At 37.7% G+C, this 18,250-nt stretch overlaps 1 protein-coding gene across 1 annotated transcript in view; it reads left to right on the top strand.

Annotated features, from left to right (window-relative positions):
- Positions 1-18,250, top strand: part of CROCC2 (ciliary rootlet coiled-coil, rootletin family member 2) — a 104,811-nt gene that overhangs the window by 50,073 nt on the left and 36,488 nt on the right. Inside the window, exons 17-22 of the mRNA XM_063307787.1 lie at positions 541-771; positions 1,474-1,667; positions 3,687-3,814; positions 4,916-5,085; positions 8,975-9,154; positions 10,638-10,772. Of these exons, the coding sequence (XP_063163857.1) occupies positions 541-771; positions 1,474-1,667; positions 3,687-3,814; positions 4,916-5,085; positions 8,975-9,154; positions 10,638-10,772 (1,038 nt within the window). The remainder of the gene's footprint in view (positions 1-540; positions 772-1,473; positions 1,668-3,686; positions 3,815-4,915; positions 5,086-8,974; positions 9,155-10,637; positions 10,773-18,250) is intronic.

Below are 18,250 nucleotides of genomic sequence, written 5' to 3' on the forward strand. Positions count from 1 at the left end.
ACATGAAGCTTAAATCAAATTTTGCCTAAAATGTTTTTCATCACAAATGCCAAATCTATATTGAGTAGGATGCATAATTGAATAACCAATATTTCTGTCCTGTTGTTATTTTACATCTGACACTTGCACATTTTGAGAGAAAAACACAGTAACTAGGTAGGTAGACAGACAAACAGCCTGACTTGGAAGAGAGGAAGGCAAGGGAGAAGGATAAGATGTGCAAGTGTGTGCATATGAAAGTATGGGTATCTGCATACATCTGTATAGATGCATACCTGTGTGAGGTTTCTGATTCCTGATTCAACAGTCTAGGCAGACTTTGGGTATATAAGGTTGCTCATTTATTCTCAAAGGCCATTTAAAACTTACAAATAAAGTTACTGCAAGATTGTACACTTACTATTTTTCAAACAAATATTTCTGCATCGTCCCCTTATGGTGGCATGACTCCAGGTTCAGCCTGCCGTGTATGTTCCTGTCCACCTTCTGTCCTCCCGCTTCTAGAACATGTAAATCCCTGCATTTCCTCTTATTGTGCAGCTTGAAGATGAGAAGAGCAGGCTGGTGGGGAGAAAACAGGAGCTGGAGCAAGAGCAGGCTGTTTGGCGAGAACAGCTTGCACACTTGGAAAAGGAGCAGATGCACATGAGGGCAGAGAAGCAACAGTTGGAGCAGAGCTGCCAAGCCTCCGAAGAGAAGGGGGAAGTATTGGAAGGGGAAATAGCCTCACTGAGGAGGGAAAGAGTCCTGCTACAGGACCAAATGATGCAGGTATGAAAAGATGAGGCGACCTTTTATCACTGCAATGTACAGTGAGTACAGTATGTAAATGAGAATTGACTTGGATCAACTTGGTTGTTCTGATTCTGACTTTTGCATTTAGCTGGATAACTCTGGAAAGAAGACAAGCAGAACTTGGTAAACAACTAGGAAAACTTACATTCTGTAGCCAAAAGAAAATGAACTTATGCAAATCACTCAAAAATTATTGTAGTTTTTGTTTTCTTGATTGCTAAAATTATGGGAAGAGTGAATCTATAATTTTGCATCCCTCTTCCCCAGACACTTTTTCTCTCTCTTTATATTCTGGCATGTTTGATCAATAGGTATATGGAATAGTACTTGAATCCATGGATTGTTATGTGGCAAGGATCTGGATAGACTATATACCTTAATATGTTTTCAGAAAATTTTCTGTAAATTTAAGAGCTAGAAGGTCCATTTTAATAATGGTTTCCGTAAGAGAATCCAGAAGTTTTCTTAGAAGACTTGCACTCAAAGTTGTAGCACACCAAAAACCTGAGGGATGAAAGACTAAAAGAAGATTCCTTTTAGAAAGATTTAGTGATTAATTTTATTAATTACATTTATATCCTTTCTTTTTCTTTAGAACCTCTGCTTTTTTATGAATTCTTCAGCTCCTGCTACTAGCATCTGTCTCACTGATGCATGTTTTTGTCTCTATTCTACCAGCTGAATAGCCAGAAACAAACTCTGGGTGAGCAACTGGCCCAGAGCCACAGAGAGATTGAGATGCAAACCAATTCACTCATCCGTGTGCTACAGGAGAAGGAAGAGATAGCTAAGGAAAAGGCACAGCTGGCTGTGGAACTCACTGCAATGCAGAGACACAAGAAGTTGTTAACAGAGGAGACAGACACTCTCAGGTAATGATTATCTCTGATGAAACAACTGTACATGAAACAGCATAATGGCCCTGAGTTACATGCAGGCAAGTTCTGAATGAACGTTAGGAAAAACTTCTAAACAGTAAAAGCAGTTGCATATTGGAATCAATTAGCAAGGGAAATGGAGGGCTCCCCTTTAATGGATATATTCAAGCAGAACAACCATTTATCAGGAATGCTTTAATTTGGTTTCTAAATGGCTCTTTTTAATTCTACGATTTGATGATTCCCTTACAATAAGATTGTGGATTGACATAGAGCAAGACCCAATTATAGTAGGCCTTGCATGAGATTGTTATGTTACTCTTATCAGGAAAGACTTGTTCTATAGTTGCTTAAACACATGAGCTTCCAGACTTAAAAAAAAGACATAAAATGTTCACATGAAGATGGTCAGGAAATAGAAGTATCTCATAATATATTATATGACATAGGATTGCTGAAGGAGATTTTTCTGCAGGTTCTTGTAAATGTACTCTACTGTACCTATGTTTATATTTAACCCATCCCTGAATCATATATGGTCACTGTTTTACCAACTACATGAGCCATTTAAAATAAAGTTTCATGGTTTCACCACCACAAAGAAAATTAATGATCACAGTGGTGTTTTCCTGGCTCAAATTAGATGGCTTTACCTTTGTTGCATACTCTTTCATTTTGGAGTAGGCTGTGTGTCTCCCAAGATCATCCAGACCCTTAAATGACACTGTTGTCCTTGCAGATGAATTATTTACACTTGGCTAATTGTTGGCTTTAACTAGCCCAGACTTCCTATACTGTAGAGGGTTTTATGGTTCTTACTTGACCAACAGTTTACTTCTCCATGCCTTTTATCTCCAGCTGTCTGCTTTGCTGTTTCCATTCTTCCCTTTTAGCCCACTTGGTTCTGGTTGTCCACATTCCACTGAAGAATGCTTGCTTTGTACAGTAACAGTTCTAATAATGCCTCTTTAGTTTTGCTTATGTTGGCTGCCCCAGTGTGATGAATGCATCAGTTGGGGCAAAAAAGTCAATTATGGAATAGAATAGGAGAACCGTAGTTCAAAGTAAGATCAATGCACAAATGCAATTGTACTCAAGACATAGTTCAAGAGAGACATTAGTTCCTGAAGAGACATTGCTTCAGCAGATTGGCTGCTTCAGGTCCTACTTGCAAAGTTGACATTCTCACTACTTTCAAAACAATAGGTGTCCCAAGTCAGAGATTTATCTTTGATCCCAATGTAGTGATGCCAAAACTATTACTAAATGATCATAAAACTGACTTACGAATTTCTCACCTCTGTTAACTTCTTATATGTCAACAGTTGTAACATAGCTCCTGCAATTCTACCTTTAAAATCTCAGTGAAATAAAATTTAGTTCTGCATTAATCAATATGTGTGTAGTGACTGAAAAGCCATTCTCTCCATTAACAGAGCTTATGTTTTATTTTATAATTGTTATGTCTTAGCAGGTAGTGGTACCTAGCCAACCTTGTCAAGCACTGTATATGGGTTTAGATGCTAAGCAGGGTCAGGCCTGGTTAATATTTAGATGAGAGAGCACCAGGGAAGCTTGGGGCTGTAGGCTAGACTGGGAAGTAAGAAAAAGAAATCCTGAAAGAAAGCAATGGCAAATTACATCCATACTTCTGCTAAGAAAACTGCAAGATGCACCCATGTAGTTCCAATGAGTTGAGGTCGATTTGAGGGTGCTTTTACCTTTATCTTTGCACTGATATCCTGCCTCTTCTACAAGAATGACAACTAATGTTTACAGTTCTCAGGTATCTTTTCCCACAAATACAATGCACAGACCTTGCCTTCTGGACTTCACATGGGTGAGTGGCATCAGATCCTGTGGTGGGCTGAATCACCAGTGCCAACAAACATTTATATAAATACTAGCTGCACATTAGCCTCTTTTCAAAACCATTGCTTTGTAGATGTCTGCAGATTCAAGGTGAAGACACCCTAATTGATTGGCACTGATTATATCCTAATGTGCTTTTAGAACAGAGAAGGAATCCCTGGAAACCAGCCTTTTTGAGGCACAAGAGCTGGCAGCTCAGCTTGAGGCCCGCAAGGAACAATTAGAAGGAGAAAATCAAGGCATTGATCTTTCCAGAAAGGCGCTTCAAGGTATAATATGCATAATATGATTCAGCAATAACTTGTACTTACTACTTTTTTCTGGTTGCAAGGCCCATGTCATTATTCATTTTGGTCAAAAGCAAAGAAAAGTGTCCAAAGAAACAGGAAAAATACTTAACAGTCTTCAATAATTAATACTAGCTTTATAGTCCATTTTTCCCAGAACATATGAAATTCTGCAACACTTGAAAATCAGTTTTGCTATAGCAGGATATTAAAAAACTAAAGTATATCTTTCTTTTGGATCACTGATATTTATAGGAAATAGTATTGGCTGAAAAACACAGCAACTCAGTGTCTTGAAGAATTTTAATTAAAGATTGTTCTACTCACATCTGATCTCCAGATTGCATCTGTCAACAAATTACTTTCTGGATAACAGTGCTGCATATCCAAATATGCAATGCTTGCATTTGTTAACATGTTGTATACCTCCTTAAGGTTATAAATATATTTATATATACTCTAAAATGGGGAAGGGGGTGGTAGTTTCTTCTTTTGTGGTTTGTATCTGTTACCGTTGTTCTTCTGTTGGTTTTTATTTTCAATGTTTTGCTTATCCCAGTATTTTGAAATCAAAATTATAATTCTAAAATGAGGATGGGATATCTTTTAATCCTATAGAAAGCTCTATGCTACCTCCTGAATCACAGTACTTTTGAAATATCACCTTCTGGGGAGCAGAAAAGGGCTATGACCCTTATATGCATGTTTCTGAGGCTCTTGGATGTATTTGGTTGTCCACTCAGTGACACAATATGCTGAACTAGATGGACCATTGGCCTGATCCAGAAAAACTGGCCTTATTTGTAGTTTTTTCTATTTTATTCTGTCTTTTTAGCAAGATGGTTAACAGTATGGCTACAACCAAATTCAAAATCAGATACCACAAAACATAAGAGCAAACAGTGTTTAAAAACTGTATTAATAAAGAGTAATCAGAGGATGGGATTGTTATCTTTGGAGGAATAATACTAGTGAATTAAAAGACAATGGTGAATCCTGGCATGATTGAAATCTTTTTCAACACTGTCTATATTGGAGAATACCCAAGGATCTCTTCTGAACAGAGCTTGTTTTCTTTCATAGTGGAATTAGGAAAAGTTCGGCAAGAACTTGAACTTCAGGAAAGTATCCTGAGAAAAGAGATAGAGAAGTTGAACCACCAGCTGAGTCAAACAGAAGAAGAGTGCCAACTGACTATAAAACATCAGAAGCAAGCTTTTGAAGAGGACCTTGGGACTCTTAGAAAAGAGAAGGTCAGTGATGCAAGTCCAAGAAGTCAACAGTCCTAGATCAATTTGCAGTGATTGGTATCAAATAGTCCCTACCGCCACAAACTAAAATCAGTTCTAATACATCATATCAATTTCCAGAGTTGGTAGCTATGTTAGTCTTTGGAGTAAAAGCAATAAACCATCATGTGGCAAAAATTAACATACTTATAATTGCATGAACTTTAATCAACCACAGCCTATTTTATCAGAAGGCATTAAAATATTGTTTAAGGAGCCACAAGAACAACTGTTGGATTTGTAATGATGCATTTGCTTCATTACTATAATTTAAGCAATAATAGAGTTTTGAGATTTTTCAGTGAAGTTCACATGTATCTCACCTGCTATGAGATCATTCTCCTTACTAGGACTGATAGATACTCATTATGAACATACTGATCATCTCAGACTTTCTGAGACAGTAATATCTGCTGTAATATTTTGCCATGGAGGTAATGCAGACAAGCGAGGGCTTCCATTAATGGTAATCTAGTTTTGAATGATCTGGACAAAATGAAATCAGTCAAAGAGTACCACCTAGCTTTGATGCAAATGTGATAAATTCTCTTTGTTTATTCTACTCTCATTATTCCAAATATTATTGTCTTAAGTAATCAGCTAACTTGTTTGGGGGAAATTATATAACTACATTTCCTTCTCTCTGCTGTGAAGGGTTACAACCTGTTTTACAACCTAGTCATGAGTGTTCTAAAAGGATGATTCTGAGGTGGGATGCATTTCAACCCCCCTAGCTCTATGACTCTAAATGTAAAAGGTTCAAAATTAGTAAGAAAGCCAGGATAGCAGAGAGAGAACTGATTTAAGAAGCTTTGACTGTCAGATTCATTGTTCTTATGAAGATTAGATTATAGATCTTCAGTTCCTGGTTTTTGGGATGACAAGCAGAAGAACATACAAACTTGGTTAATAAGCCACAAGGTTGTTGCAACTAAACATAATAAAAGACCAGGTAAGGGTTTTCTTGGGAGTTATAAATGTGCTGGTTGCTCCTCCTCTGTTCATCTAATAGAACAGCAGTACCGACTGGAACAGTTTTAAGCAGTGAGATGCCATTGTAGAAATACTGTAAGTATCACTGCTTAAACTTTTCTATCAGTTACACGATTCAATCAAATTTGGAGTAAGTACTGAAATTCTGAAACTTCAATGCTTAGAACACTGGAGTAGACATAATAGTACAGTGTATGTATATATTATATGTTATATACATGACATAAAAGCACTCAACTATGTACCTATCATGCTATTCCATTATACAGTTTAAGAAAAAAGTAACTAAGAATTAAAAAAAAAGGCAAGAGATGAAGGTAAAAGAAATCTAACTAATATCTTTATCTTGCAAATGATCCATTTCCATGATGTCCTTATACCACCACCTCTTTAAATGTCACACTTCTTTCTTTTCGAGGATGTCATCAATTCCATCCAAACACAACTTTTGCAGTCTTCCCTTTCCTCTCAACTCATTCACTCTTTCTTCATATATTCATTCTGCAGTTTATTTTGCACTTTGAATCAGAATTCTACCAAACATTTTCTCAGGCATGTTTAATAAACTCATTCACTGTAATTGTTTGTGCTTCCTCTTATTACTTTCCCCTTTGCACTGGAGAATAATAACAGCATATTATATATTTTTATTCATAGATACAATCTGCACAAAAACATTAAGTTACCCAGACAGCCAAAATGCAGATTTCATTCACTTATTAACATTTCTTCAGGAACTCCATCAACTCTTGCAATCTTCCTATTTTTAACATTTTATAGCATTTTTAATTTCATTTTCAACAAGTTTTTTTCCATGCACACTAATATTTAGAGCACTTATTTCAATTTCTGTACAAAAATACACCTTTCAGAATTCCCTTACTTCAGTTTCATTCAAAATACATCACTTTTATTCTTAATTCCATTTTTACCTGCTGGAGATCTTTGCTTAGAAATGTTCACCCACTTTCAAATCAATTTTTATTTCTACCAAAACCACTTCACATTCTCTATTTCTTTCAGTCTTGTTCAGTCAGTTCCTTGTTCTCTATCACTATATTCTTTGAATCTTTCTTTTTTGTTCTACGCATATGATAAAATATCTTCCTTCCATTTTCATATTTTTGCAGCAGTCATTCTCTTATATGCAGTTTTCTTCTCATTCACAGCCATTTTCACTCCATCTTTCCACCAAGCATTATTTTTAATATTTCCAGTAACAGTAATTCCATATACTTCTGTGGCACTTCGTAACATAATTCTTTTCATTCTGTTCAAGTAGCTTCCACATCCTCTTTATAACCACTTTCCATTCTGTAGAGAGATGACTCTGTCTTCTAGTACTTATTTCCTTGTCCATTTTCTCTTAGCTTTACATACCCATTTTTCTTTCATTTCACCAATAATTTCCAGTCTTTACCTTTAGTTCCTCTTACATTCCAAGTCTTCCATTTGCTGTGATCATTAACAGATCAGCCCATGAATTTTGACTTGCATCCACTCATAGTTTGGCCAACCAAGCCTTTCAATGTGGAGTCCTTGGAGTCCACATTATGTGGAGTCCAACATTATGTGGATTCCTGATTAATGTGGAGTCCAACATATATTCCCTTCTATTCAAGCCTTTTAATGTAAAGCTTTTTAATAAGATTTTTTTTTAAAGACAATGGGTTACCGATCTTAGTTCTCCCATGCTACATGCAGCATTCCCGGCTATGGTAAGAATACAATATCAGTCTTGGCACATTTTGGCCATTATGTCACAGGTGCAACCAAAGTCCAGTTTTACCCAAGGTGTGCTCATGCTATTCTATGTAAGCTAGGGGCTCCAGTCTAGAGATTATCTTGCAAGCCAACATATTGTTGCCAGCCTCCCACAACTAGAAGATACATCAGATGTCCAGACACACTCAAGATTCTTTAATAAGATTTTTAAATAAATAGAGGGAGTAACTATTAGTAAAAATAATACGGAATTAGAATAGAATGTAATGTTTAACCTTGAAATAGGAATCTTCTTTCAAATCTTTGTTTAGCTATGAAGTTCACTGACTGAGTTCAGGCTAGTGGCTGTAAGTCAGCTTACTTTAACCTATATTACAATGTTATTATAAGGATAAAATGCAAGGAACCCACATAGAAGATCCTTGGAAGGAAGCATGTAATAAAAACCTGTGTTAATATATGCATGAACAATACTTCTTTATAAATTGCATATTATAATTCAAAATTATTTCCAAGCATATTATGCATGGATGAATAGCCCAGGGCCCCAGCACTCCATCTGCAAACACCATGAAATTGCAAAATAATAAATTTCATCAATGCAAATCTTTGTGCTAATTTTCAAAAATATGAATGGAGTGGGAGTAGAAGACATTAAGAAGGTGTTTAATTCCCATCCTTGATATCTTGGAAAATGGACTGAAATCATTGCTAAATTTGGTGCAAAATGGGCAAAATTCAGCTGCACAATTTTCAAGTAAAAATGCAAAAATAAAACTGCTAATAAGACTAGGGGGCCTTTTTGAGGTAAATTGCTCCCATTACCTAGCTTGATGCCTCCTCATCCCAAAATTGAGCAAGAACCAGGCCACAGATTTTCAGATCTACCCATTACAGTAACATTGCCATAGGACTAACCAGATCAGGAGGAAAGAGTTCAGTCAAAGTTCCTCTATATTTGACTTCTTGGAGACTTTATTAGATTGCCCTTATTAGAGTTGGTTTTTCTGTATACTCTGAAACTCTTTGAGATCAGAAACTCCAAGAAGTCCCAGGAGACAGGACTTTAACCACATTCAGCTCCTATTCAGTAGTGTTTTACCTGATAAAGACAATACACTGATACTGATACCAGGAGATCCTACGTCTGTCACTGATGGAGGAAAAAGATGAAATGGTGAATTGTCTTCAGCAAGAGAAGGAAGAACTGGTGTCTAAGTATGAAGCTGAGAAGAGAATGCTCATGGAGGAAATCCTCACTTTGCAGCAGCGCAGAGATGAAAGCCTCCTTATGCTAGAAAATGAAAAACAGAAGGTGAGATGATTGAAAAATTATAGAAGACAGGTGAAAACTTTGACCCCAATCTCTCCCAGGATAATATCCACTGAGGATATTACATACAGGGACTTGATGGGCTCTCGAAATTCTCCGTGATGGGTAATATTCAGAAGTGGGGGGGGGGAATTTTCACCAAAATATTTTTGGAGGTGGTAGAATTGCATCTGCTTCTATTGTATTATATGACATTGAAAACTGAGAATTTGTTCAGGTCACATTTTTAAGCAAACAAACCCAATTCATTTTTTCTGGACTAATAAGGAACCTGGGACATGGTTCTCCTTCAATGTTCATTTTCATACATTATTTTTTTAAAAAAGAAATGAAAATCTTATTTTTGCATAAAATACATAATAAATATCCTTATTTTGTGGGAAAGTATGTTAAAACACTAAGTTTATACTTCTAAAAAAAATCTGCAGACTGAAATAGAAGTGGGTTGGAACTTGCTGATATGTAAGCATATAAGAAACTGAAATAAACTGGAAATATACTGGAAATATACCGATCCGTGCATTCTTTGGATCTAATAGCTTTCAGTATCCCTGAGTTGTTTTTGTATCATTCGACCACAAACCTTGTTTTAATGGGAATACAAATAATTATTTATTTATTTAATATTTACTAGGAAGTATCACCCTTGTAAAATGGAAAGTAGACTGTCCCAGTCCCCACCTGCCATTCCAAGATCATCTTTGTCCCGTGGAGGTATTGCAACTGACTGACCTTCTATGCCAGATGTCCGTTGCAGTTTGCTACTATAACTGGACACATAATATTATCCAATTAATGTTCTATCTTAGTTATAATTTGTTGAACAAATAAAAAGCTGCTCCATAAACCATGTTTACAAATCAAAGTAACTTCTTAGCCCAAACCAAACAAGTACATATTGCAAAGGCTTGGGTAAGTGTAAATTAGATATTGCTAGCAGCAGTCTTTGGGTGCAACAGAGAAAGGCAATTGAGGTAGACAGAAAGAGATATCAAAAAGAACTGCAGGACACACAGGATACCTACTGTACCTCTATAGAGGAGAAAGGAAACAAAATAGTCAGTGGTGTTTCCTGCCCATCCATCAAATGTGATTTTGTTTCTCCTGACAAACTTCCCTGAGAATTCCACTCTAGGGTAGCCTTGAAAAAGTATGGTGTCCTGATGAATTCATGGACACATCCCTGTAAAATTCTTGGCAATGGCACATCAGTGATTTCCCATGGCCACCTTCTATGATGTTCTCCAAAATCCCCATCTAGCTCACAGCTCTGGTACTTCTCGGTGGTTTCCCACCTACATCCTAAACAAGTCAGACCCTGCTAGGTTTCTGAGGTCACATATGTTACCATTTAAAAAGTATGTTAATAATGTGAACATTGTTAATAAATAAAGGTCATAAAATATATTCAGGACAGTGTAACATTGATAAAGGTGATGAGGGTTTTTCGTCTCACCATCTTCAGGAAGTCTCCCAGAAAGAAGCAGAAAAGAATCTCCTTGTGGAAAAGCTCAGTGAGTTACAACGAGCGCTGAAATATGCCAGGTCAGAGACTGACCAGGTGAAGCTTGAAGCTCTCAAGCGACAGGAGCAGGATAAAGTGAGTATGGGCCTTTTTCTCTGACACAGAGGGCAGAATTTCATTCCTTGCAGCTCTTTGAGGCCAAAAGAAAGCCTAGGACCACACAGATCAGAAGATAACTTTTTATCCTTTCATGTCTAGTAGGGAGAAGGGTTTGTTTATGAGCTTCCATACATGTCACCTTTTATGGAACTCTTTCATAATAAAGCCAGCCTGCTTTGGTCCTTAAGGGACATCCAGAAAAATGGTGAAAATGGTGAAACTGGTTTTGTTCTGCCAGGTATATGGAAGAAGTCGATTTTTATTCTTGCTGCTAACTGTGTTGATAGGCTTATTCTGTTGACACTGATTGCTTTGTTACTTTTGCATAGAATTCTAATGATAATGCTTCTTGAGTTCTTTTTTTATAAGTAGAAAGAATGTAAATTTAAAATGTTATTGTTGGTTCCTTAGGCGTTTTGTTGTTGTTTTCTGAAGCTAAGTAGAGCAGCTTAAGTATTTTTCAATATTGTTATTGGGATGAAAGGTAACAAGGTAAATAGAAATAACAAAACAATACAGGCTTAAAACCTAAAGCTCTGAAATCTATTTTATCAAGAGATTGGATTCACGATACTGGATATTCAACTCAGCAGAAACCATAAAAAGTGAAGGGGTTTGTGAGGTCTTTTTTTGCTTTTGCTTTTGGTTGAAAAGTATAAATTTCAAAGTGCTACTTTGAGACAGAGCACTGTAAACTCATTTTCAGCCGCAGTTAAATTATTTAAAGCATCTTATATTATTTACATACAGGGGATCTTTAGGCAGTGTGCAATATTAGCATACATTTCATACCATTAAAAATAAAGCATATAAAGCAGTTTTTAAAATTAAAACATATAAAATATTAAAATATTGGACAGAATCAGCAGGAGATGTCAAGTGCCAGTTAACATTATTGTGTGTCTCCCCTCCAATTCTCAGTAAAGAAAATCTTACAGATGCCAGCACTTACTCAGGGCTCAGTTTCTTTGAAGACTGTGATAAAAGGTTTATTATATCCAGGATTATATTAAGAAAAGATCACAGTATTACCTGAACGTCATTTCTTCAATAAATAGCTGCTGTGAAAAGCTATAGTCTGTGATTAAATTTCACAGCATTCATATTCCAACAGTTTCCAGGGAAATCTATAGTGCCATAAGGGGGCAGTGTTCTTGCAGAAAATCAAGTCAGCTCTTCTTTTCCCTTTGCCCAGCCAGATGGACTAAAAATGGCAGCTTATTCGAAGCCCCTCCTCATGGCCTTAATATAAATGAGGGGAACAAGGAAAAGAAAACATGTTTGTATGCCATCTGTGTATATACGCAGCCTATGAGGACTATTTTTAATATATTTTATACTATATAAATATATTAAATATTATTTGAATAACATTTAATACTTAAATGTATTAAATGTATTTTAATATTTACTTATTTATTATATTTATGGTCCATCTTTCGTCTGGGAGATGAAAACAGCGTGCATAGATCTCTCCAATTTTGCTGCACAAAAACAAAAACGTTGTGGTAGTTTCGATTGAGAAAAAGTGGCTAGCCTACACTGAGCTCCATGGTCAAGGGGGGACATCTTGCCACTCCCTTAGAGAAAGAAAATGTGGGAGGACTGTAGCCCTGCCCACTCCCCCCCCCCCCCGCACTATCATAAAGTCCCAAGAGATTCCCTGATGGAATGCAGCTATTCATGGGGAAAGGGCAGCTTATTCTTGCTCCATAGATGAGGTACACAGATGTGGGAATGGTATTGAGGACTTGTTTCTCAGGGCCAAGGTGCCAGTTACATAAACAACCAAAGGACTCCAAGTTACAAGGCTGAAGTGTGCAAGGGAAACATCTGTTCAGGTGTGGGAAAGATGGAAAAAAAGTGCTGGGGTATAAGAGGGGACTGGACCCTCAAGTTGACCAAGGGCAATCAACTGTTTTTAAACAGCATGGGCAAATTGTTTTTAACACCTTTCCTGAACCACGGTAGCCTTAATTTGAATCAGAGCCCTTCACAGTTGCTTTTAATGTTTTCTTTTTTAATGCAAGAAACTTGATTCATGGATCTTCATGGATCTTATGTCATCAGGGTGTTACTCATTTTCTTTTTTTAAAGCAAATCTGTACTTGGGATACATTGGAATGTAATTAATTGTCATTCCAATTAATTGAAATTAATGTGGCATAGCACTGAGGATGAAATACCAACAGCTACAGGAAGTTTTCAGAAGGAAAGAGCTAGTGCAGGAAAACCTTGTTAATTGTAAGTATATAGGGGAGCATGAAAGAGATAAGTAGATACTGGTGATGTCATGAGGGAATCTAGCATGGGGACACTATGCTGACATAGACATTCTTTGATTAGGCTCCATTCTCCTGGCTCCACATTTTGTTTCCCATAATGCATCCCTGGGTTTTTTCTTTTCATTTTTTCAATGGCCCTATGTGGGATTGTTTGGTTCTGCTTTTAAATAAAAACACATTGGCAATATCAGCCAGGGCCCTCTTGTATCTCCAGAGAGATCTATTCACAAGCTTGCAAAGCACAGCCTCTTAAGACAAAGCAAACAAACAGCACAACAAGGGTGAGAAACCCCACCAGAACAAATTTGAAAAGCATTTCAGCTGGAAAGATTGACTGAGAACCAACAGAAAGCCAGCTTTAAAACAAATAAATTCCCCAAAGGACTGTAAACAGTAACCCCACCCCAACTGCTTAGAGCAGCACAGAATGACAGAAATGGATGTGACCTGCCTTATTGCTCTGATTTCTTGGCACTCTTATTTCTAGCCCTTAGTTTTCTTGCTTCATGAAACAACTTTAAGCTGCACTGATGACTGTGATCCTTCTGAGACAGAGATTGGACCTGATTCAGTGAGCTATTTTCTGCAAGGTAGTACATGCAGAAACAGAGTAGGAACAGAGGCTGGAACAGAGAAGGGCGAGGTAACAAATGCAAGCCAGATGCTCCTCCCCAGGGCAAGGATGTTGCAATTCATAGCTGGAAGCCGCATGGCTGTGTTCCATGCATGGTCCAAACTCTGTCCTCCTTGGAGAAGCTTGTGAGTGGCTTGCAATGCAATGAGCAAGTTCTTGGCTCCAGAAGAAAAGATCTTGCCCAAGAGCATCTCATTTCCTGGAGCTCCCACTCTCTGAATCCCCGAAGGAGCTCCCTTCAGCCTAGATGGCAAAACACAGCCTCCCAAACTCAGCAAGGGAAGCAGAAATCATCCTGCTCTACTCTGGGAACTGCAGTGCCTGCCAGTGGTTCCCTCCCCCTCCCCCACATACAGAGGAATGGAGGGATTGTATGATGTTAGTTCTACTTTTGCAGTGGTGTAACTCTGCTTCCCTATCATTTAAAAGACTGATCCATATGGTTTATTCAAAGAGAAGCCAACCGTGATGATGATGATGATGATGATGATGATGATGATGATGATGATGATGATGATGATACATTACAACAATCTAGGTTTTTGAGAAGAACTCGATGTGAATGAAGGCCAACACCAGCTAAAGAACTGGCAGCTGTGATTTCACATTATTGTGCAAATAATAATTAATAATATACTTTCCCCTGTTCCTTCAGAGTAACAAAACACAGAAACACACTTGCTGGCTAGGAATTCTGGCAGTTGCTTTACAAACACATCCAGAGATCACAAGTTTGGCAGTTGTCTTAAAGTGCTTCAAGACTTACCCGGCTACCTGGCTAAAATTTGAGGCAATGTTCGCAATGAGGTGATGACAAGGAATATGCTGGCTAACCCTGCCTCACATGGAACTTTCCTGTACCAGGCTGCAGCCATTTATAGACATTAATTCTGTAACACAAAGAGAATAATGAGCATAGACACAGGCAAAAGTCAGTTGGCAAAGCTAGTTAGCACGTCCCTGCTCTCTAATCACATTATCAGACTACTTGAATTAATATAACTATCTCTGAAATAAGTTTCTGCAAGAGATCACAGCTCTCCTTTAGCCTAGAGACAGTTCAACCTGTGCTGCCTAGGAATTCTGGAAATTATAGTTCCACACATCTGGAAGTCACAAGATTGAAAAAGTTTGGACTATCCTAAATCAGAGGATCAGAATGATCAGTGATATTTCCTCCAAGAAGCCCTGTGATGTGGGTGACCGTTGTTTCCATATTATAAACAGGATGGTTAAGGAAGCCAGATGTGCCCAATAATGTCCTCAGGCCAATACCTCTGTCATTCATTATTAAATAACTGTAAGTGAATTATTAAGTATTCTGAAGCCTAACTGTTTTTAGCCTATACCATTTGATTAGCTTTGCCCTCCAGATGTATTGGATTACATCTTCCAAAAGCCAGTCAGGATGACTGACTATTCTAGCTACAGATAATAAATTGTCAACACATCTGGAAGGTATAGGATTGGAAAGATTGATGTTGTTGAAGAATCTTGGGTGATGTACCTATGTAGACTATTTCCTATGGCCAGGATTGGACCAGAGTCTCAGACTGCTGCTTCTTAGGTAGCACTAGAGGGCACTCAGTATCCATGAGTCAATCCCCTATGTAGGCAAGAGTCTTTTGTTGTAAAAATAAAGATAAAGATTTGGAAAAATATCAAAATATAATACCATAGCAGCAGGACCTAAGTCTTGGATAGCATAGGTAAAGCATATACAAGAGTAATCAACTAGATTTAATCAGAACACTGATATACTGAATATCCCAAATTGATTAGTATTTCATCTGCAGGATGAAACTATTTTATTTCAGTGGAACTTGTGATGTTTTGAATAATAATATTTTATTAAAGAAGTATGGGGTCAGATGGATAGATGTAAAGGAGACAGACAATGTAAATATAGTAAAATTATGTGGAAATTTGGAAAGAGGATATAAAATGTGCAGTATTCTGGTTTGATAGTCCTAGACAGCTAATTACTCTAGATGAAAGTAAGTTGGTATGGAATTGGAACAATAGTTTTAATAAATGTTTGCTATGTATGGGAGGTATAAAGGTTTAATATCAGCCTGCCATAGAGCAATGCCCATAGATCTCAGACCAACCTGACTGATTTATTTTGTAACCCTTTGTACCCCTGGAGCCTATGGTTTGCAATTTGGCTGAGTAGTAATCTCTCTCCTCCTTTTTGTACAATTTCAATATGTAGAAAGCCATTATTTATGAAACATTGTCAAAAAAGCAAATAGATTAACAAGACAATACAACGATATTCAACACTACATTACAAATACTCTTTAATACCCAATCCTTCATTTTCTGTTCTTTAGACTCATCTATGCAAATTTAACTCATGTCTTCAGATTTTCTATTAGGGTTGTTGTTGTTAAGTTTATTAGGGTTTTTCAATAGATAAGCAAAAGTCTGTAAGTGCCTAGCACAGCCTTCTTTTCCATCATAGCCAGTTGTTATTCCTTGAGCATTTCAGACAAGGTTTCCTTCCAATACCCATGGAAATGATTTGTCATGGTAGTCATGAATTCCTGAACTGCACTTGAACCCCACCCCAAAGACCAGAAGTTGAAGTCCCCCAGGAAGGTGCCAATATATGCCCAGAGATGAGATCCCTGAGTCCTTGTGTAGCAAGGTGGTTATCTTCTCTCTTTTTTCACTCCAGATGACACTCTTCCTCTGTTGTCTGTCTCCCACCCAGGGAACAAAATAATCTCCTCCATGCCTTCTTCCACTGTTCTTCTACTTTCCCATCAACCAATCCAGTTGTCCAACCGAGCCTTGGACAAAGCAAGACTTACCCAGTCCACTCACAGTTGATTCACTTGCTCTCTTCCTTGTCTAGTTAACTTATTTTTGGCCACTCTTCTCTCTCTCTTTTTGTTCCAGCCTTGTTCATCCTTTATTTATGTTAAATAATTATATTCCACCTACTCAATCTTCCTCTGTCAAGATCACAAAATTTAAAATAATAAAACACTATAACTTAAGCATTAAATGATTTAAAATCCCCAGCACACTACAACTATATTGATAAATAAAACCACCCACAACAAATCAATACCACAGATGTAAATTACACCCTGATGATCTTAATGGGTCTTCCAGCAATCTTAAAACTACATTTAAAAGCTCATAAAGAGCCTGGAAGAGGAAAAAGCGATAAGAAGACCACAATTCTGGTGCCAGGTAAGATTTTTTTGGAAGCTATACCACAATTAGAGCATCATTGCTGAAAAGGCAATTTCTCTAATACTACACAAGATCAGGGGAGGGTGCCCTATAATGGACTTTGGAAGATGATCAGCCCCAAGGTGGGTCCATGTAGTCCCCAGCAGCTATTTGCGGTGGGGTGGTAGTAACCGCAGTACAAGGAGGAAGAAATATAACAGGTTCATTTGACAAACCAAGGACAAAACCAGCAACATAAATTGCAATCCTATCCTTCCCAACAAGCAATCCAAGTCAAACCACTAAGAACCCACCAAAATCCCCTTTATCACTAGTGTCAGGCCACCAGTTTTCTTCCATGAGGAACTAGAATTAAAGAAGGAAGGGGAAAAAATCTCTTTCTTTTCAGAGGAAAATAGGTTGGCCACTTCGAGTTCAACAGAAGCACACACAGAACTCCCCATGGAAATTCAGTCCTTCTGGCCAGATGTTACAAGTCACTGCAGGGCAGACTCTTCTGCCAAGATGATGGAAAGTGCAGCTGCTTGCTGGACTGGTTTCTGTGAGGCAGTTGTGAAGAGCAGAGGCTGGGAGGAATGAAGTGCCTTCACCTGTTCATCAGCTGCCATACTTCCTTTGCTGAGCTGTGGGATGTTTGGCAGGAACCTGTCATGAGTAAGGATGGCGAGCAGGGGGCTCCCATCCAGGCTGTAAAGCGCATGCGTAGTACTGAGAAATTAGGTATCCACTCAAAGAGACACAGATCAGGCCCGCCTTAGCCTTTGGGGTTTATAGGTCTGGGTTTTTCCCATGCTTCTTCAGTTTGTTAGGATTTTCTGTTATGTAGCAGTAATAAAACACTAGAGACCTATTCCTTGTCTCAGCGTGGTTCCTGGCTGTTAGGACAGAACCACCTTGAATTCTGTTTTGAACATTTATTGGATAAATTATTTATGCATATCCAGTATTATTCATTTTTATTGTTTATGTTATAGAGTCAGTAGGTAGCAGCACAAGTTAATCTTGTCTGGACTCAGAAGTTAAGGAGGATCACACCTGGTTAGTACTTGGATGGGAGAGTTCTAAGGAATCCTGGGCTGTAGGCTAGACTGGGAAGGCCAAAGCATCTTGGAAGAAGGCAGTAACAGTTTCCATACTGTTACCAAGAATACTGCGTGAATGTGTTCAAGAAGTCACCAGGAGTTGCACTCAGTTTAAAGGAACTTAACCTTTTACAATACTACAACGTGTGGTGTATTGTATGTTTGAATTGTGTTACACTGCAGTACACTTTCAGAGGAACCAAATGATAATCTGAAAAAAAGCAACAACCTACAACTATATTC

Source organism: Candoia aspera, chromosome 6 (genome assembly GCF_035149785.1).
Source record: "Candoia aspera isolate rCanAsp1 chromosome 6, rCanAsp1.hap2, whole genome shotgun sequence".
Taxonomy (NCBI): domain Eukaryota; kingdom Metazoa; phylum Chordata; class Lepidosauria; order Squamata; family Boidae; genus Candoia; species Candoia aspera.